The following is a 21,077-nucleotide window of genomic DNA, read 5'->3' as shown; positions in this document are numbered from 1 at the left end:
TTTTCTTTGAAGGAAAATAACTTTATCCAAAGACGCATTGATCATTATTGAGCTAAACTAAAATACACTGTTACAAAAGATTTATATTTGAAATAAATCCTTCTTTTGAACTATTTATCTATCAAAGGATCCTGGAAAAAAATTAAGGATTTCACATTAAATCAACATATTGGAATTATTTCTGAAGGATTATGAGCAATAAGCAAACCCAAACTTTTGTATAGTTTACCCAAAATAATACATACAAAGACAAATGAACAAAGGAATAATTTATTTGTAAAGTAAGGCGCCCTTTGGTCAACTGAGTTCCAACCACTAGAGTAAGACAAAGCATTGCTGGGATATTCAAGTTAGTTTTTTTCAAAGCATGCTGGCCCTTTAGCATTCATTATTGCTTTCCTTTTGAGTCGTGATTAATACATGTATTTTACAGAGTGCATCAAGATGACAAGAAGCATTTCCATATCAAAAGTTGGAGGTAAAAATGTAAACAACATCTTTCAAGTGGATGTAAATTAAATACATCTCAAATTAAATATCTTAAAAATAGCGCATGACTTACCAACCTACCAAAGATTAGTAATGAAGTGAATATCTGTGAAGATTAAACATTTGCAAAGAAAGCAGTTAAGAAACCCATTTCATTCAAGATAGCTTGACCAATAACCGGATTTCAGGGAATCCAAACAAATGCAGGTTACTTTGTCAACATACCTAGCTAGCTTTTTCTTTTGTTGGTCACTTTATGGCTTGAGCAGAGTTTTCTCTGTAAGGAGCAGATGAAGCTGCAGAAGCTGTATTTAATGAAGACTGCGTGAGTGTTATATGATGGGTTTCAAGCATAGATCCAGTGCTCATTGCACTCTTCCCAGCAGAACAACTCGTGATGCTTGAACCACAGTGAAATCTCTCTCTGAGAACTTTCAACTGAATCACTGCCATGAATCACATTCCTGCACAACACGAAAAGAAAAAAAACTATTTAACAAGCATTTGTGTAAATAGTTCTAAATTCATGCAACAAATGATTCAAATAATTACAAGAAACATTGAATTTAACACGAAATTTTAAAAGTAGAAAGTCTGAAACAGTATTTTCTTTTTACAGTCTATCTATCTGTCTCTCTATCGTTTAAAACACAAACTAACCTGCCCACTTCAACACAATAGTCTCCTCTGATAGTGCCTGGGAGAGAGTCTGCTGGGTTTGTCTCTCCAAGCATCTTTCTGGCAGTCTTTACCACATCCAGCCCTTGCCATACCTTGATAAAAACATACAGATAGACACACATAAGTGTGACACACTATTACTAGATGCAAAAATCATAGCAGCATAAATGCAGAACTCCTATTTTGGAGACTCTGTGCTCCTTACCATTGCAACAATGGGTCCAGAACTCATATATTTGACCAAGCCGCTGTAGAAAGGCTTCTCCCTCAGGTCCCAGTAGTGGTGTCTGAGCTGCTCCTCTGATGCCTACAGGTGCAAATAAATACATACTTTAGTGCAGATGATATATTCTTCAGGTAAATATTATGTGAAAGATGCTGCAGTGGTGCTCTCACCTGCAGGAGCTTCATGCCGACCAGTTTAAAGCCCTTGCGCTCGAAGCGGCGGATGATTTCACCGACCAGCCTGCGCTGAACTCCGTCTGGCTTCACTGCGATGAACGTACGCTCGTTTATGCCGGTCCATCCTGCAATCAGTGTCTGAGATTAAACTCTGTCCTCTTGACTCTCAAAGCCATTGCTTGTTTGTGTACAGAAGAACTTTATTACACATAAATAAAAAAACAGATCTGATTGGTACAAGTTCTTATGTGTGGTATTCAAATTTATTACACATCACATAAAAACACATTTGATTTGTAGAATTTAGTAGGCTATGCTTGGTATTCAAATTTATTACACGGTTCATTCTGATTGGTCAGTCACAACATTTATATTTATTATTAATGACCGTTTCTTACATAACTGTTCTTGCGGTCCATCTCTATATAAAAGAGCAATTTAAATTTAGACAAATATTTTATTTCCATATATATAGAGAGAGAGAGAGAGAGAGAGAGAGAGAGAGAGAGAGATCAACATTTGAAGTGGATCAAAAAAGTTCAAAGTTTGATGAAAGGTTTTGATCCACTTCAAATGTTGACAGTATTTTCCTATTTGAAAATCTGGAATCGGAGGGTGCAAAAAAACCTAAATACTTAGAAAATTGCCTTTAAAGTTGTCAAAATCAAGTTCTTAGCCATGCATATTACTAATCAAAAATTAAGTTTTGATATACGGTAGGAAATTTACCAAATATTTTCATGGAACATGATCTTTACTTAATATCCTAATGATTTTTGTCATAAAAGAAAAATGTATAATTTTGACCCATGCAGTGTATTTTTGGCTATTGCTACAAATATACCAGTGTTACTTATGACTGGTTTTGTGCTCCAGGGTCACATAGAAGTATTCGAGTAATAAGCGAGATACTTTAGTGAAACTTTTTGCTTAAAACCCGTTCAGTGTTACAAAGTTTATTTTGACTGGCATAATCCCCCATAAAACCTCTAAAATATATTATAATATGGTATATAAAAAAACAATGAAAAAAAAAAAAAAAAAAAGCCAAAATAAATGTACACTAAATGTAAATAAATGTAAACAAATAAAAATATAGGTCAAAAGTTTGGATACATTAATATTTTTGCAATAAGTCACTTATGGTCATCAAGCCTACATTTATTTGATCAAAATTTTAATATACTTTAAAATACATTTTATGCAATGCTTATTTCAGGATTATTTGATGAATAAAATGTTAATTAAGAACAGCATTTTTTTAAAATATAACTTTCGTAACAATATACACTACCGTTCAAAACTTGCAATCAGTATACATATATATATATATATATATATATTTTTTTTTTAAAGAAATTAGTTTTTATTCAGCAAGGATTTTTAAAATGAATAGAAACAGTGATAGTAAAGATCAACATTGCACTTGGACTTCATTAACTATGAGAGTTTCATGAAACGGTGTAGGATATCATACATAAATATAAGTGAATTCAATAGCCTACTGATTATCTTTTTTTTTTGTGCAGTGCTTTTGTAGTCCTTCAGCATCTATTTTCTCAGCGATGTAATTTGATTTATAAAATGAGACAAACCGCAGATCCAGATCGCTCCACAAATAAGCTCGTCTGTCCCACGTTTTTTTTTTACCGATTTATGAATAAAAATGACCGCTCCACTTCACATTATTGTCCAATGAAATTTGAATTTGAGCCAGATCATGACTGGTTGGTGTATTGTACACGACTAACAATGAATTATGTAATATTCTAAAATAATGTATGGATTTTTAATTACATCGACACACTAGCTTTGATTATTGATGAAAAAAAGTTTAAGATATTGTTTGGTTTATTTTTTTCCTTCCGTCGACCCACTCACTGAAAGAACTATAATCTATTAGGCTATGGCTTGAGAGGCTATGGTTTCTGAAAAGAGTAATAAAACATAAGGTAAGGTAGTAAATAAGTGTAGAATAGCACTGTCTGTTTGCTTATGTGCATCAATCCGAGTGTAAACGGTGAGAGATGTGCAGGGAGGTGAAAAGCGTTTAGTTAATGGTGAATATTGACCTATGGTGCGTCCTGTTGCCGAGCCCCGCCTTGATGTAATGATTGACAGCTAAGGGGCGTGCTCCGCTCGGAATGCATTTTCAAATCCACAATGACTTAAACTATATTCATCGTGGGATATTTAATGAAAATGCAACTGAAACGTCATATATGTAAGTGTCAATGCATTTAAGAAAAAATAAAAAGACATTTAAATCACCATTTTGCTACGCTTTTGGCTCAGAATGCATTTTGAAACTCGCATTGAATTTTTCTACAATTATCCCGCGGTCTCACGATGAAAATGCAATCCCCTAAATCTAAATGCATTTAGGAAAAACAGCATTTAAATGATAGTTTTGCTACAGTTTTTGCTTGGACATGTTAAATACATCTAATCAATTTGGGTAATACATTTTTATTTTCATTTTGCAACTTATAAAGCTTTAAAATATGTTTTTAATATGCATATTAAAACTGAATTTTCATTTTGCACTAAATGTTGCACATATGTTTGGGAAAATGTCAATTTAAATACAGAAATACATTGCCGTTTTGCATATTACATTGCAGATTGAATTTTGCTACACATATGCTTCCATAGAAAACAGCATATATAATAGTGCTCGCCACCTGTCTGTATAGGTCACAAAATAACTGACGCAATCAGAACGCATGTTCTAAATCAAATATAATATTTATATTTACATTTTAAATATGATTACAATTTTATAAAACCCATAAAAAAGTAATCAATATAATACCAGCGCGATCTTGTTTATTCGAGGTCAATGCAATATTGTGTGCATCGAAATGGTTTGAGGCGTCTTTGTAATAGCAGGTGCTCTTCTGCATACCTGATTCATTGATCCTGGCGTGTTTCGCCGCTAAATCCGCGAGCTCTTTTGTATCAGACAACGACCTTTTAGAGCCCATTATTATGAGTGCAGCAGTCTCGCGCGGACCGGCACACCAACGGACCAATCACAGGTGAGCACTGCGCAGGCAAACACTCAAGAACCAATCAGAGCAACGCAGACTGCACTAATAATAGGATCAAGCTAAGAACATACAGATAAGGCGTTTTATTACCGGTTTTCTTTTTTAAAGGTTATTAATGTTCAGGGCTGGGAAAAATCACAAAATGTTATTCGTTAGCAGAGCAGACAGGGACTCAAGACACATTTCTAGGTGGTAACCTAACGTTACTTGAATGCCGTGAGTGGGCCGCACGTGTTAAAGAGAAATGCTTGCATTGTAATGCATGCTGCGGTAACTTCGTATGCTTTAGCTCTGAAACATAGTACAGTGTCGCCTAAAACGTGGCAGTTTGGGCGTACATACCTAACGCCGTAACTTGTACATTAGGCTAGCAAACAATAACTCAGGAGATGAAGTAAAATGAGACGCAGACAAGAGGACTGCTTGAGTCGCTCCATCACTTGAAACCGAATCAGCATACGAGCGGCTAAAATTCACCTGAGGCACTACTTACCCGTCTTGAAAACGTTGGCAAATATCGTTAAGCAAAGTATGATCATCTTCGCAGTCCTGCCTCTCAAGAGTTTCGGGAGAGAGAGGGAGGAGACGCGTGCGCGCGCTGAGCAGTAACGCTGGTGACATGTGCGTGCGTGTCAGAGTTGGAAATGTCTTGGGGGGGAAAAAAAAAAAAAGGATTGTGCAGTTAATTCTCATATTGCATTTTCTTAAATTTTTGGAATATTTGTCCACTCCCCAAATTTGTCACTACCGAAACACAGTACTAATAATTTAATTAGAAAGGTTATATTGACCTAATAAGATTTTGCTTACATCTAGATTGTAAATTTTTTTCGCTATTTTATTAAAATATTTAATATATGATGAGGTGAATCATATATGAGATTTGTTGAATTTTTCTTTGCAACAGGCAAAAAGTTGATCATACTGATTTCAAAATTAAGGATGCATTAGTTTGAATATACATTAAAGCAAAGACTATCAAAACATCTTAGTTTAGAAAAAGTTGCGTCTGCTCAATTGTGCTTATTACAAAAAAATAATCTCTATGAAGAATTTCAGTCAGGTTTCAGGCCTCACCATAGTACAGAAACTGCACTTGTTAAAATTACAAATGACTTGCTTCTTTCTTCAGACCAAGGCTGCATCTCATTGCTATTATTACTTGATCTTAGTGCTGCGTTCCGACACTATAGACCATGACATACTCATAGATCGATTACAAAACCATACTGGTATTCAAGGGCAGGCTTTAAGATGGTTTAGATCCTACCTGTACGATCGCTACCACTTTGTTCATTTAAATGGGGAGTCATCTCAATTATCACCAGTAAAGTATGGAGTACCACAAGGATCTGTTCTAGGTCCTCTGCTATTTTCAATATACATGTTGCCCCTTGATAATATTATTAGAAAATACGGGATTAGTTTTCATTGTTATGCTGATGATACTCAACTATATATCTCAACAAGACCAGATGAAACATCTAAACTATCCAAGCTAATAGATTGTGTAAAAGATTGGATGACCAATAATTTCCTCCTATTAAATTCAGATAAGACAGAGATATTACTTATTGGACCAAAAAACAGTACACAGAATCTCTTGGATTACAATTTGCAACTAGACGGATGTACTGTTACGTCCTCTAAAGTAAAAAATCTGGGTGTTATTTTAGACAGCAACTTGTCCTTTGAAAATCATATTTCCTGTTACAAAAACAGCAGTCTTCCATCTTAGAAACATTGCCAAGCTTCGAAGCATGCTACCTGTTTCTGATACAGAAAAGCTAGTTCATGCATTCATGACCTCTAGACTGGACTATTGTAATGCACTGCTAGGTGGTTGTCCTGCATCTTCAATAAACAAGCTACAGATAGTCCAAAATGCAGCGGCTAGAGTTCTTACCAGATCAAGAAAATATGATCATATTACCCCAATTTTACAGTCTCTGCACTGGCTACCTATTCAGTTCCGTATCATTTACAAATTATTATCACTTGCCTATAAGGCCCTAAATGGTTTAGCTCCTGCGTACCTAACTCATCTTCTACCACGCTATAATCCAACCCGCTCCCTAAGGTCGCAAAACTCTGGACTTTTCGCAGTACCTAGGATAGCAAAGTCCACTAAAGGAGGTAGAGCTTTTTCACATTTGGCTCTCAAACTCTGGAATAGCCTTCCTGATAACATTCGGTGTTCAGACACACTCTATCTGTTTAAATCTAGATTAAAGACACATCTCTTTATCCAAGCATTCACATAATGCATCTTATAATCTTGTACTGCAGTTATATCTGATCAAATGTACATTATTATTATTCTTTAGCTTGGGTTGAACAAATAATTTTTGCTTAGATGGAACAGCAGCTACGCTAATTATGTCTCTATTTGTTTCTCTGTTTCTGAACATTACTAGGTAACTAGGAATTACATCCTTCAGTCTGGATCCAACCCTTAAATGATCTGAGATGACCGAACACCTGAGAAAAGATAATGCCAACCCCTCAGAGGACCTCGGAGGATGCCAACGCTCAGACAACGTACAGAATTACCAAATTTTGCCATAAGTTAAATATATTAAGGTTCTGCAATATATAAATATATTCCTGTAGAGCTGCTTTGCAACGATTTGTATCGTAAAAAGCGCTATACAAATAAACTTGAATTGAATTGATAATTCAATATACTTTATTTTTGATAGTGACAGCACATTTTCAGTAGTGACTGACAGTAATGCTTTTGGTAGCGACTGCATCACATTACAGAATTTTAACTCACATACTAAAACACTACTAAAAACATACTTTAAAAAAATTAATAAAATACATAACTCCTAAAATTTTGTTTATTTCCCCCAAATATTAGGATTATATTTTCCCTTTTGTCACTACCAAAACAATGATGACATGTTTCGTGATTCTTTTTGTAGTGACAATTTTATATATTTTTGAACCTAGCTCAAAGATGCTAATCAACACATGATTAGCTAGCACAGTTCTGAACAGTGGTATACATATAAAAACTAGATGTTACTGAATAACTCCCAAAAAGTGTGCTTAATTGCAGAAAAAATGTGTTCGGTAATGACGTTCCTTAAAGTTAGACAGATTTTTCTGACTTTTGAATGATGAGACCTATCTACTCACACCTTGTAGCTATAAGAGAGGGGGACACAGGAATATTTCCTGATCATAAATTTATGGGTTTAGTTCAAATCAGTCTCAGCCAATACTAAAACATACACTGTTTTGGTAGAGACATGAAAAATGAGGGACACTTTTTTACATTAAGTTTCATAATTTATAAAGAAAATATAAAATAAATATTTATTTGGAAATGTACTTTTTAAAAGAATGAAAAATATACTTTTAAAAAGAACAATGGAAAAAAATAATAATAATAATTAAATACCGGTATTTTCATAAGTTCAAATTTAGGGGTTAGGGTTCGGGACAGCCAACTCCCAATTGAAAGACCCCAATAAATGATGATTTTATATATATTAAGCTTACTAATATTTTAAATATTATTATGGGTTTCAATAGCGAATAGAAGAATCTTAACCATCTGAGATTCAAATACTTAAATGCTTTTTGAATGTGTTTTTTGGTTGTGGGACAGCAGTTTGCACCAATTCTGTAGAATGGCCCATATACTAATATATATATATATATATATATATATATATATATATATATGGGATACCTGGTTTAAGTATGCATGGTAAAGGTTAAAAACAGTATTTGCCCAATTATTCTCAACTGTGATTTTCACTTAATTTTAATGACTGGGATTATTTTTAGAAATAAAACTTGACAATAGGCATAATTGTAAGACAACTCATTTTCAAATTTAGACCAAATTCACTTGACCCATTTTTATTCTTTATCTGAAAATAATATATTCATATTCATATTCAGCTCACATACTGGAAAGAATATCATACAGATATTAACTTGACGACAAAAAACACTGAGTCTTCCCACAGAGGATTATCCTTTTGGGTTTGGTCATATGTCCAAACAGATCTCCTTTTTCCCCCTGCCGTCACTAGCCACATGATCCCAGGAAGATAGATGAATACGTAAGGCTATATTTTATTTTACCAAAATATAGCATTAAAACACAAACTAGTCTTTAACCAGCCAGCAGTGCTTATAAAATGAGGAACAAAAGAAGCAGTTCCTATCAAGACCTTGCAACAGAACTCAGATCTCCTCGCTAGGACCTTAACTCCTCTAAAGTGGACCGAAGCATCAGACAGGTGTACCCTCCTGTTTATTCTTCTCACCCTGATTCCTGAAGTACTCATTTTTGAGAAGGACATCCTGTTTCAATGGGAGACTGGGCTCTGGGATAGTGCTGGCATCCAGACCCAGCTGTTTGGCTTGCTGGGCCAGGATCATTGCACGCAGGAGAGGCGGGTATCTCGCATAACGCACAGGAGGCTCAGGGACAGGTTCACAGCGTTTGAAGACCTCTTCTTCATGTTTGGGCACCAGTCGCCAGTCATGGTACATCACCTTATCCACTTCGCGCTCTCCAGACTCCTCGTTACCTAAACAGACATCCATACAATGTGTCACAGTAAGGTTGCTGTATTTATTTGCTTTACTTTGTATAATTCTACTGAAAATATAAAATCTTATCATTCATTCATTACTGTTCAAGTTTTCAACTGTTCAAGTTTGTGGTCTGTAAATTTTTAGCTACTTTTTTTAAAATGAAATCTCATTCTTAACAAAGCTGCATTTACTTGATCAAGAATGCATTAAAAGCAGTACTATTGTTAAATATTTTTACAATTTAAAATGATTTTTTACTGTAATTTATTCCTGTGATGGCAAAGCTGAATTTTGCGCAGTCATTGCACCAGACTTCGGTGTCACATGATCCTTCAAAATGTTAAAACATTTCTTATTATTATTATTGCTAAAAATAGTTGTGCTGCTAAATATTTTTGCAGAATCCGTGATAAAATATTTCAGGATTCTGTGATGAATAAAAAGTTCAAAAGAATAACATTTATTTGAAATACAACTCTTTCGTAACATTATAAATATCTTTGTCACTTCAATATAATCAATATATTGCAGGGCCACAACACCAAAATACTACAAAGCTAGTGTAGAAGTGATACGGCAGAACAAAAGAGGAAAGAGATTTTTTTTAAGGAACTACTTTTATTAAAAATAAGTGGCATTATTTATGTTTGTGGATTAGTTAGGTTTTTTACCTTTAAATGTTAGAATGCCCCATGCTTTCCCATGATCCATGTTCTAAAGAAGAAAATATCAGTGCTTGAATTCACACACACACTCAAACATAATCATTTGCACAATTATTTACTTTGTTGCATGGGTTGGAATGATCACAGCTAGACTGACAATGCAGAAGACAAAAACACATGTACCTCTGCTGTATAATCCACCTTGACTTTTGTTATTTTCCAGTAGCATGGCTCTGTATGCTCGTCCAGCCATGACTTGCGTGTAAAGAGTCGACCCACACCAAACATGCGCATGCCAGCCAGTAACGTAAAGAGGCGTGTTTCTTGCCGCACATCTTTCCAAGCCAAAACTGGCAGCTTTTTGCCAGTGAAAGGTCGTGTCATGGTGTCGTAGTCTAGCGCATAGCGCTGAGAGTCCTGGGGTCGATTCTTCAGCTCCCGGTAGGCCCGGATCTTCCGTGCCATCTCGGCAATAAGCCTCAGACGCTTTTTCTTTACCATGCTGCCTGGATGACCGATAAAGAAATTACAAAAAAGCAAATTATGGACATAAATATAACAAAACATTAGGTTTCACAAAAACTTGTGGAATTTATGCAGCTTCAGTGCTGCTGTCAATTTTCTGTTATCATAAACTCACCTTCACGGCATTACAAACCTTGTAAACAGTTGACGGTAGAGTCCCAAACCATTTGTTATTTTTTTACTATGGAAGTCAATGGCTACCAGCAACGGTTTAATTACCCACATTCCTCAAAATATCTTCTTTTGTGTTCAACAGAAGAAATAAACTCATACAGGTTTGGAAAACTTGAGGATGTTTACAATTTTCATTTTTGGGTAAATTATCAAAAACAATATGACATTCATAGAATGCTTTCAGTTCATTTTTTCACTCAAATTGTTATGCTGATGATAATACAACTTTAAATAAACATTTTAAAAATACAAATACAAAATAAAAGCATTATTACTGGACTTTAGGATTACAAAGCATATAAAAGAAGTCTTAAATGATTGCCAAGTCTATTATTATGTACAAATATGATATTAAGTATTATAGGAAAAATACGATTAAGAGCATGATACACTGTTACATGGACATGTATGTAAATCTCACCTGAATTTAAATGACTTTCAAATGATCAGTAATTATAAGTGTACTTTCAAATGAACACATTACGTAATGGGTTTTCAAGTCATATTTAAAAGGAAACTCAAGTAGACAATAGATTGACAGCTGACCACACTGATAACACACGCAGCGTTATGTGCTCATCTTACCAATATTTTGGACATATGCTAATATAAACGTAAATACATCACATAGAAACATCTGAGCAGTCACTACATGAAACGGAGCAGCTAAACAATCAGCTGCAGTCTTGCGCGCACATGCTTCGTGTTACAGCCCTTTGAATCATAAGATATTATCCACTTCAGCCCAAGTCGGCAGAAGAATAGCAAATGAAATAAATAAAAAAATAAGCGTGCATTTCACACCGTTTTTCTGTCAATGACTGTTGGTTTACCTGCTGGTTTGATTTGACCTCCACAAATATATCACGCCTTCTGCTGTTCGTCAGTGAAACCGGTCCGCGCGTAACCGCGTGCGTATTCAGGTTCCGCTTAGCGCGAGCGCTCAAACTCATAAATGCAACGATCTGGTAGTCTATTATATCTATTACAGGTGCATCTCAGAAAATTAAAATATGGTGAAAATTTTCATTTTTTCTTGTAATTTATTTCAAAAAGTGAAACTTTCATATTTTCTAGATTCTTTACATGTAAAGTAAAACACTTCAAAGTTTTTTTTTGTTTTAATTTTGATGATTAGAGCTTACAGCTAATGAAAGTCAAAATCCAGTATCTCAAAATATTAGAATATTTACTAAGATCAATCAAAAAAAGGATTTGCAAAACATAAAAGTTCAAGTTCTTTACAGTAGGTTCATTTATGCACTCAATACTTGGTCAGGGCTCCTTTAGCACAATCTCCAGCATCAGTGAGGAATGGCATGGAAGCGATCAGCCTGTGACTCTGCTGAGGCACTATTGAGCCTTCAGCTCGTCTGGATTGTTAGATCGACTGTTTCTCATCTTTCTCTTGAAAATATCCCATAGATTCCATATGGGGTTCAGGTCAGGCATGTTGGCTGGCCAATCAAGCACAGTAATATCATGGTCAGTAAAGCACTTGGAAGTGGTTTTGGCACTGTGGACAGGTGTTAAAGTCCTGCTGGAAAAGGAAATCAGCTTCTCCATAAAGCTTGTCAGCAGATGGAAGCATAAAGTGCTCCAAAATCTCCTGGTAGACGGCTGCATTAACTTTGGACTTGATAAACACAATGGACCAACACCAGCAGACGTCACAGCACCCCAAATCATCACTGACTGTGGAAACTTCACACTGGACTTCAAGAAACATGGATTCTGTGCCTCTCCACTCTTCCTCCAGATTCTGGGACCTTGATTTCCAAATGAAATGCAAAATTTACTTTTATCTGAAAAGAGGACTTTGGACCACTGAGAAACAGTCCAGTTCTTTTTCTCTTTAGCCCAGGTAAGACGCTTCTGACGTTGTCTCTGGTTCAGAAGTGGCTTGGTAGCCCTTTTCCTGAAGACGTCTGAGCTGGTGACTCTTGATGCACTGACTCCAGCTTCCGTCCACTCCTTGTGAAGCTCTCCCAAGTGTTTTAATCAGCTTTGCTTGACAGTATTCTCAAGCTTGCGGTACCTTTTCCTATCCAATTTCTTCCTTCCAGTCAACTTTTAATTAACATTTAATATGCTTTGAAGTCAGCAGTGTTCCCCATTATTGTGGTTTCAAAGAACAAGAGATACCCTGAATTTATACGGTAGAGATGGTCATTTAATTAAACTCAAATATAAATATTCTAATATATTGAGATACTCATTTTTTACTTTCATTAGCTGTAAACTCTAATCATCAAAATTATATGAAATATATGAAAGTTTCACTTTTTGAAATAAGTTACAAGAAAAAATGAACTTTCTCACCATATTCTAATTTTCTGAGATGCACCTGTACGTATCATTAATAACATCGCTTTGAAGGAATATCTCAGTCGTTTTCCACTTGATTAAACCGTCCAGCTACAAACTTCATTATGCAACAATCTGTCAGAAATAGTCTGCACAAAATTAGAAATTCACCATCCAAAAGATGTAATATGATGGAAAATGTCTTTGACTTTTGTGTATTAAGTGCAACTATATGATTGATTTTTGAAAACCTTTATTAAGATCTCAAAAAGAACAACAGACTTTTTAATGCATATATAATTTTCCTTATTTTTTTCCTTGACTCATATAAAAGGCCATGCTTAATGTATGGTGGAGAAGCGAAAGAAGAGAGAGGATAGAGAGTGAATGAGCTCTCATTTGACATACAATATGCGTAGAACACAGCATACAGGGACCTGTATATATTTCTACATACATACAATAAGCGCAAAAAAAGTGCTTTATGCATAACAAAAACATGACTTGCTTTTTTTAAACAATGAATTACAAAATCTGCAATATAAACCCCAAATGAATTCAATATGAACTTCACGTAGAGATGTTGCACAGATTGAACACTGAATCAACCTCCACTTCACTTTAAGCATCAGTCAGTTCGACAACTGCATCAAGGTATTTCCAGAGAAACAGAACTTCTATGGAAATACTGTTCAGATACACAAACACACTTTGAGTAATAACTAGGGCCCCAAAGTAATTCCTAGAGAGAAGAACTGTCAAAATACACAGGCATTTTCCTCACCATTTCAACATAATGGTATTTAAAACACATTTATGCAGACGATATTCATCATGACGTCACTGTTGTTTTAGTAAGTCCAAGTTGTTTGATAAAATAAGAATAGAGTAAAAACATACAATGATTGTTAAAACATAAAGAGAGAACAGACCTTGACACTCTGAAGTGCTGAGATGTCTGACTGGCCTGTAATGGAGAGACATCTGAATATGCATTACTTCAGAGGAGATCAGGTCATTTTTCTGCCCCCAAATGATGGCAGTAATGGAGAAATTTACAGTTCGCTCAAGGTGTATTGTTTGTGTTCATGTTGTGAATGCAAACAGTACGAGTGTTTGTCTGTGCTTCAGATGGTGGCATGTTATTGTTGCCCACATCAGAACAGGTTCATGAGGTTCATATCTTGCTTTTGTCTGAAGAACTGATGGTCTTCATCCACTGGGAGTTCACGATATCATAAAAACTGACTATGAATACTATAATATATATCCAAATGTCACCTGATGGAGCAAACTACCTTTAGAGCCTTGAAAGATGAATATTTACCAGAGATGCAACTAGTAAAACAGGCTTGACTGACATTGAAGTTACTCAGCCAGCCCTGTTAACCACCGCTGTGATTGACAGCACACGTCCAGTGTTTATATATGTTGGGGGGGGGTTTATTTGTGGAGACATTATGGATGCATAATGGATGTGCACACGCAGCCTCAGGTCCAGCGGCAACGTTTCCGCTGGCAGGCCTCGGGGTCTGAGGAGCAGCCTTCAGAGTCACTGCCCGAGGAGGGTCCTGGTGGGGTGTGTGTGTTCGAGTGCGTGTGCGTATGATCCAGGCTTAGCACCCATCCCAGCTTGGAGTGAAGAAGGTGTCTGAGGCCGGGCGGCAGGGGCAGGACTCGGAGGGCATCGACTCCAGACGGGAGCAGCTTGCGGAGTCGTGAGCAACACAAGTACTGTAGAGAGGTGGGAGCGGAGACCGAGCGAATCACCTTCATGCTGCTTTTGGCCGCGGTGGAGCACGCCATTGGAAAAACATGCTTATTCTTCATCTCTGTAGCTGCTACACCTGCCACACACACAGACAGGTTAAATGTTATTAAATGAGTGTTTTAACAGTAATAAACCTGCTCTCCAGCTGAGTGATCATTCTTTAGCATCTGTTCTCTAAAAACTAGGCATGCACAATTACAGATTTTTACACAGGACTAGTCGGTGGGTTGTTTGAACAGCTACTAATTATAGCCTTGTATAATCATGTTCACCTGACATGGACAGGATGTCTCTTATGGATATAGTGGCACGAAGCACAACCTAACTAGGTAACAAGGTAACTGACAAATATCAAAATAAATAAGTGAAATACCTGTAAACTTGCATGACAATTCATAGTTGTTACAAAAAAATATTTTCTGCACGTTAAAAGAAATACTGCTTATAGCAAGCAATTTGATTGGATTTGTTCTCCAAAAATAACTGTCTGGAAATTTATTGTTGAATTTTACAAAAATGGAAATTTTCTGAAGTGTATTTACAAAAACTTACAAAATATGGCACTTTTTTGTGATGGCTGTGGCACAGGAGTTTTAAAGGCAGTGACTTTCCAACAATGACTGTATGATTTTGAAATCCATCTTTTCACACTGAGGACAACTGAGGGACTCATATGCAACTATTACAGAAGGTTCAAATGCTGACTGATGCTCCAGGAGGAAAAACCATGCATTAACTTTTTGAATTTGAAGATCAAGGTAATTTGTACTGTGTCTTCTGGGAAACATGCAAGTATTTTCTGTAGCTTCTGAAGGGAAGTACTAAATATAAAAAATGATATTTAGGCAAAATAATTTTTTCATTCTGTACAAAAGTTTAATTAATGCATTACAAGTTCCTCTTAATGCATTGTTTTCCTTCTGGAAAATAAACAATAACATGCATTTTGTATGATCCCTCTTATTTTGGTAAAATAATTAACATTTTGCAGATTCTGCAAGGTGTATGTAAACTTTTGACTTCACACAAACACACAATAATAAGAAAAATTATATCAAACTGTCTCTTATTGTCAATAATTAAATTGTATTACATGTCAAAAGCATGTTTGTCTGGTTACTCAAAAACATTCCTTTTACAAGAACATATCTGTTCATGTTATCTTTCAGTTCCTAGAGAGAAACTGACACTTAAAAATGTGTATTATATTTAAAAAACAACAAAGATAAGATCGCAGCTGAAAGGAGTTTGTCATCTTACCGATGCACTTGCGATTTTTGTAGAAGGTGATGGTGCCGTGCCAAGTGTCCAAGTGAACACCAATAATGGAACCCTGTCCGAAACGTGATGAAAAGCTCACTTTATCACCGTTATGATGTAACAGACCTGAGAAAAACACAAACACACATTACATTAAAAAAGATTCCTTACACACCATGCTTTCATGTAAAGTATAGGTGTTTGTGAACATAAGTATGTGTCTGCAAACCGAACCCGTTTTACCTGTATATGACAGACCCCAGCTGTCTTCATCTTTACCCAGCAGGCTGCAGAATGCGTGTCTATATTTGTCCAGACTCACATCTGATGTGCCAATACCAACCATCTACATAAACACACAGAGAATTCAACCGTTAAGTTTAAACAAGCCCACAGTCTTCAGTGTCATATGAACACGATCCTTCAGAAATCATTCTAATATGTTGATTTTGTTCCCAAGAAACATTTCCTATTATCAATATTGAAAACAGTTCAGTGCTGCTTTAGAACTGCTGTGTACATTTTCAAGAAGTATGCAAAACTACTCATTGCAATGGTGCCTCACATCTTGGAAAACTCAGCAACTCTCATCCTTATTAGCTGTATGCTGACAGTCTGCTGAATCAGCTATGCTGCTAAGGTTTTTTTATCTTTTTATACAAAATGCCCTAAATAAGCAGACTTCCCCCTATTCACAAAAATCATACTAAGCATCACTACCTCACTATAAATGCATAAAGACACACGTCTGCACTTTTGTTTCTCACCATGTCTGTGCCATAGACAGGGGAAGTCATTTTGATCTCCCAGAAGTGCTGTCCCTCTGAGAGTTCTTTGGAGCCGCGAATGGCTGCCGTTCCACAGCTATACTCCGAGTGGAAGCTCACTTTCCTGTTCTCACAGCTCAGCAGCGTGGCAGACGACCGGCTGCCCTCATCCCACACCCAGTCAAAATCTGACAAGTAAACAGCCAGCAAGTTTAATCACATTAAGCATGATCAAGGTAAGACTAATGTATTAATGTTGTATGTGTCACCACCTTGGTCATCTTCTCCACAGTGGCAGTCTCGCAAGTGTGTGTAACCCCGGAGTCGTGGGTTACAGCTCAGCTCCATCTGTGAATCACAGCTGCAGTATGACTCTCCCGTTACAGGCACTGCGCTCGGAACCGCCGGAACAATGGCTGGATACTCGGCTTCAGAATCAGAGTCACTGTACTGCAAGACACATGCGTGCAAATTCAGATCTGACATAGTTTAGGTCCTTTTTGTCTGGCAGTTATGCTTTTTTGAACGGAAATGACTCCTGTTATGTTCAGCACTTCAGACAAAAGGCCTTCTCACACTAAAAATTAAAGGAATAGTTAATCTAAAATTTAGATAAATTTGTTTCTTTATCCAAACAGATTTGGAGAAATTTTGCATTACATTACTTGCTCACCACTGAATGCTCTGCAATGAAGGGTTGGCATCAGAATGAGAGTCCAAACAGCTGATAAACATCACAATAATCCACAAGACTCCTGTGCATCATTTAATGTCTTGTGAAGTGAAAGGCTACATGCTTGTAAGGAACCACAATTCATCATCAAGATGTTTTTAACTTCAAACTGTTGCTTCTGGCTAAAATATGAGTCCTCTATCCATAATATTGCTTTCTCCAGTTAAAAACTCATCAGTAAAGCACAGATCAAGCACCGTTTACAAGAGAAAACAGTTCAGAACAGTTCCAAATATGTCAGTGGACTTTGATGTGAGAGGACAACAGGGGATGGGTATTTTTACTGGAGGAAGCATTATTATGGACTCGTATTTTGGCCAGAAGCGATGGTTTAAAGTAAAAAGTCCTTAATGATTACTATAAAGACATTAATTGATAGACTTGAGTTGTGTGGATTACTTGTGGATTATTGTGATGTTTGTTTTATCTCATTCTGACGGCACCCATTCACTGCAGAGGATCCATTGATGAGCAAGTGCTGCAAAGCTAAGTTTCTCCGAATCTGTTCTGATGAAGAAACAAACTCATTTACATCTTGGATGGCCTGAGGGTGAGTAATGTTTCAGCAAATCTTCAAATTTGGGTGAATTATATTCCTTTGATTGCTGCCACATCTACAGGCCTTCACATCATCCACACCCACCTGCTGGCGATCATAACCCCACTCGTCATTCTCAGAGGCAAGCACCAGCGCTCTCGCATCTGCATCCCGTCGGATTCCACTCCATACGTACCTCCACGCCCTGCTGTTTCTGCTCCGCCTCGACATGCCAACCAGGAGCCAACCCCCCACCTGTCAATCATAGAAAGAACAGTTGCTTGTTATAGAGCGTAAACAGAGAGAACAGACAGTACTACTGGAAACACACTACAAATACACTGTCAAGTCAAATTCACTGGAACAGCGTTTTCACAATACACAATGTTTCAAAGCAGCTTTACAGAAATATGACAGACATATGTGACCCTGGACCACAAAACCAGTCATAAGTATTTGTAGCAATTAGCCAACAATACGTTGTATGTGTCAAAATGATCGATTTTTCTTATATGCCAAAAATCATTAGGATATCAAGTAAAGATCATGTTTCATGAAGATACTTTGTAAATTTCCTACTGTAAATAAATAAAAACTTACTTTTTGATTAGTAATAGGCATTTCTAAAGAAATTAATTTGGACAACTTGTCTTAAGAGCATTTTTTGATGGTCTTGGTCTTGTCTCTGTCTCGATCACATTTGTACTCTGTCTTGTCTTGGTCTCAGACTAAGAGGACTCAGGATTTGTTTCAAGACCAGTCAAGACTACAACTGCAGGGATACACTAAATTGCCGGTACATTGTCTGATTTATTTACAACCATCATTAATGTGACTGAATGTAAAACTTCAAATGAAATCAATGACTATTTAAATAACAAAAATAAATTTGATTTATACCAGTGGATCTCAAAATGTTTGATTCAGTGCCCCCCTATTGTCCACAACAATATTTGAAGACCCCCCTCCACTCATCCAAAATATTTCAGAGCTTTGCATGACTAGAAAGATGTATATTCATTATAAAAATAACCAAATACCAAGACATATTTTAGATTTTTACTTGTTTTAGTTCATTTTAATGCTTGTTTTGTCTTATTTTAAATAATTTTAAGTCATCTTGAGGCCCCCTTGGAAATTAGTTGAGGCCCCATAGTGGGCCCCGGCCCCCTGGCTGAGAACCACTGATTTATACCTCTATGCCGGGTCAGAAATGATTGAGGGATTGTGTCAAAAATTACACCAAAATTAATAGATACACACACAAAATTCAAGATATTGTTGCAAAAAAAAAAAAAAGGGATTGAGAGTATGAGTGCTTGAGTGTGAGATATGGAATTTCATATTATAATATGATATAATTAAGCAATATCACAAGAAGTGTTTTGCAAAAAAAAAAAAAACGGTATTGCTTTTATACAAACATTCAATAAACTTTTTTTTGTTGTCGTTTTAAAACATTATTCTCAACATTATTTATACATTTGTGATTGTACCAATTCAGATGCAGCTTCTGTGCCACCACTGGAGCGCAAAGATGAATTTTGTTGTTAAGAGACTTCATTTGATTTGTAGAAGCTCTGTAAGTGTCTTATTATTGCATTTAATTATTAAAAACAAGGCATTTCTCAGGCAGTAAATGTGGATCCTTTAGATGAATTTGAGCAGTGCTGGTCTGGTCTTGGTCTTGACTCGGTCTCGACCTGCTTTGGTCTTGGTCTTAACACCTCAAAGTCTAGGTCTTGTCTTGGTCTCGGATTAGGTGGTCTTGACTGCAACACTATCTTCCAGTAATCACCATAAAAATGACCAAAATATTAGTTTGTCAGAAGCCATAAACTTTTTGTGTCCCTACCACATGTGTTCCCCATTAAATCTTGAAATAATTCATAAAGTGACAAACGGATCGTCTTATGTGCGTTTTATTGTAATCCCGTTGCTCGTGAAGCTAAACTTCCACTGTAGTGTTGTTCTCGCGCGAGATGTAAACACTGTTAGCTGGCAACACGCTCAGTTTAATTGCCAGTGACATGCATTGAGTCATTTCATTAACGTTACGCATAGGCAGTAATTTGAGAGCTAGCTGACATGTCGGTATACTGTAGCTCCTAAAGATAGATTCCGGAAAATACACATGTTCTCTTTGCTAGGCCTCGCAGAAAGTGGCACCTTGCAAGTCTGTGTAGATGAAGGCGGCTAATTCGCTTACAGAAGAGCAGATCGCCTGCAATCATGCTAATACTATCGAATACTACTTGGATTTCAATATTATCCCAGCCCATATGATAATAATAGCAAGACAGTGCAACAGGCTTCGTCTTATATACATGATTTTGGCGCTAACGGAGGCTCGCGGACTTAGCATGCGCTACATCCTGCCTGCTGCATTCACTCGGATTAGCACAAGCAAACTTACCTGTCTTTCAAGGGCACCACTGCGATCGCTGGAGTCTCGTGTACCTGAAGGTTTTAGTATGACACTGTAATGTATGTATCTGTAAAGCAATCGGATTCTGTCCACCAGCTAACTGTCACACTTTACTGTGACCTACTTTCACGACAGACGTAAACAATGCTTTAACAAGTCCCGCCCCCTCGGTTCAAACTCAATTGGGCAAAAATTCCAAGTAGGCGGGGTTTATTTTCTATCTTGCGCTACTACAGGTCTAAACAGCTGTCACTTAAATGTCAAACTCGTCCCAAAACTGAAGGCTAAACCCCTTTTCTGACGTTCACGCTTCCCCATCCAGGCAAGTGTAGCGACAGTATATTGAGGCAGATGTTAAACTGTCATTATTAATTAACTCGATTACTTGTGGGCTGTTTGATTAAGAGTTCTTCATGTTCTGTTTTAGAACTCTTCAACCGAACAGTTTATTTCAGAATGTTCTGTTTTAGAACAATCTGTTAACTACTCTTTCAACTTCGTTCATACCTACAAAAGTTAGATTTTGTTCATAAATCTTGATTAAGATCGGTATTTTGTTAGGCCTATGTGTCATGCCTGTTTGGATTTAGCTTCAATTAAAAACAAATAATAATAATAATAATAATTTTATTGTTGTTGCTTTGTTTTATAAAAAAAAGAAACCTATTTTAGGACAATTAGGCGTCTAGTCTTTTCTGGTTATTATATTTCTGTATAA

At 36.5% G+C, this 21,077-nt stretch overlaps 3 protein-coding genes across 6 annotated transcripts; all 3 read right to left on the bottom strand.

Moving 5' to 3' along the window:
• Positions 1-255: 255 nt before the first annotated feature.
• LOC306860541 (nucleoside diphosphate kinase 3-like) lies at positions 256-5,245 on the bottom strand. Of its 3 annotated transcripts, XR_013783387.1 has the most exons (6): positions 5,119-5,200; positions 1,567-1,697; positions 1,376-1,477; positions 1,150-1,262; positions 715-953; positions 256-595 (listed from the first exon to the last, which is right to left on the bottom strand). XR_013783387.1 is itself a non-coding variant. In XM_079402278.1 (5 exons), exons 1-5 carry the CDS (start codon positions 5,162-5,164, stop codon positions 836-838), a joined length of 510 nt encoding a protein of 169 aa, XP_079258404.1. In that variant the 5' UTR covers positions 5,165-5,245; the 3' UTR covers positions 256-835. The 3 variants fall into 3 exon arrangements, 2 of the variants coding, with proteins under 2 accessions (XP_079258404.1, XP_079258403.1); XM_079402278.1 differs by having other exon boundaries at positions 256-953; positions 5,119-5,245; XM_079402277.1 differs by lacking the exon at positions 5,119-5,200 and adding an exon at positions 4,481-4,583 and having other exon boundaries at positions 256-953.
• A 3,137-nt stretch (positions 5,246-8,382) lies between these two features.
• mrps34 (mitochondrial ribosomal protein S34) lies at positions 8,383-13,944 on the bottom strand. Of its 2 annotated transcripts, none has more exons than XM_079402252.1 (4): positions 13,795-13,944; positions 10,040-10,362; positions 9,863-9,905; positions 8,383-9,184 (listed from the first exon to the last, which is right to left on the bottom strand). In XM_079402252.1, the coding sequence occupies exons 1-4, from the start codon at positions 13,856-13,858 to the stop codon at positions 8,883-8,885; spliced, it is 732 nt and encodes a 243-aa protein (XP_079258378.1). In that variant the 5' UTR covers positions 13,859-13,944; the 3' UTR covers positions 8,383-8,882. The 2 variants fall into 2 exon arrangements, with proteins under 2 accessions (XP_079258378.1, XP_079258379.1); XM_079402253.1 differs by lacking the exon at positions 13,795-13,944 and adding an exon at positions 11,389-11,460.
• On the bottom strand, positions 13,101-20,533 carry spsb3a (splA/ryanodine receptor domain and SOCS box containing 3a). The gene is made up of 7 exons (XM_079402246.1): positions 20,348-20,533; positions 18,037-18,186; positions 16,933-17,110; positions 16,661-16,848; positions 16,137-16,239; positions 15,894-16,019; positions 13,101-14,709 (listed from the first exon to the last, which is right to left on the bottom strand). Exons 2-7 carry the CDS (start codon positions 18,160-18,162, stop codon positions 14,354-14,356), a joined length of 1,077 nt encoding a protein of 358 aa, XP_079258372.1. The 5' UTR covers positions 18,163-18,186; positions 20,348-20,533; the 3' UTR covers positions 13,101-14,353.
• Between the last annotated feature and the right edge of the window lie 544 nt (positions 20,534-21,077).

The sequence above is a fragment of the Barbus barbus genome, assembly GCF_936440315.1.
Source record: "Barbus barbus genome assembly, chromosome: 4".
In the NCBI taxonomy this organism is placed as follows: domain Eukaryota; kingdom Metazoa; phylum Chordata; class Actinopteri; order Cypriniformes; family Cyprinidae; genus Barbus; species Barbus barbus.
The sequence above is the reverse complement of the archived record's forward strand: the minus strand, read 5'-3'. Positions and strand labels throughout refer to the sequence as shown.

Bases quoted from the DNA above. Each gene is read 5' to 3' on its own strand.
- mrps34 (XM_079402252.1), bottom strand. From the start codon at position 13,858: ATGCATATTCAGATGTCTCTCCATTACAGGCCAGTCAGACATCTCAGC. The intron at 10,363-13,794 runs GTCTGTTCTCTC...TCGGTCATCCAG, and splicing joins CAGCACTTCAGAGTGTCAAG to GCAGCATGGTAAAGAAAAAG. The intron at 9,185-9,862 runs GTAAAAAACCTA...ATGTCTGTTTAG, and splicing joins GGGCATTCTAACATTTAAAG to GTAACGAGGAGTCTGGAGAG.
- LOC306860541 (XM_079402277.1), bottom strand. From the start codon at position 4,559: ATGGGCTCTAAAAGGTCGTTGTCTGATACAAAAGAGCTCGCGGATTTA. The intron at 1,698-4,480 runs GTATGCAGAAGA...CACTGATTGCAG, and splicing joins CGCCAGGATCAATGAATCAG to GATGGACCGGCATAAACGAG. The intron at 1,478-1,566 runs GTGAGAGCACCA...TTGCACCTGTAG, and splicing joins TCGGCATGAAGCTCCTGCAG to GCATCAGAGGAGCAGCTCAG.
- spsb3a (XM_079402246.1), bottom strand. From the start codon at position 18,162: ATGTCGAGGCGGAGCAGAAACAGCAGGGCGTGGAGGTACGTATGGAGT. The intron at 16,240-16,660 runs GTGAGAAACAAA...GTGTTTATGTAG, and splicing joins CTGTCTATGGCACAGACATG to ATGGTTGGTATTGGCACATC. The intron at 16,020-16,136 runs GTAAAACGGGTT...TGTTTTTCTCAG, and splicing joins CTGGGGTCTGTCATATACAG to GTCTGTTACATCATAACGGT.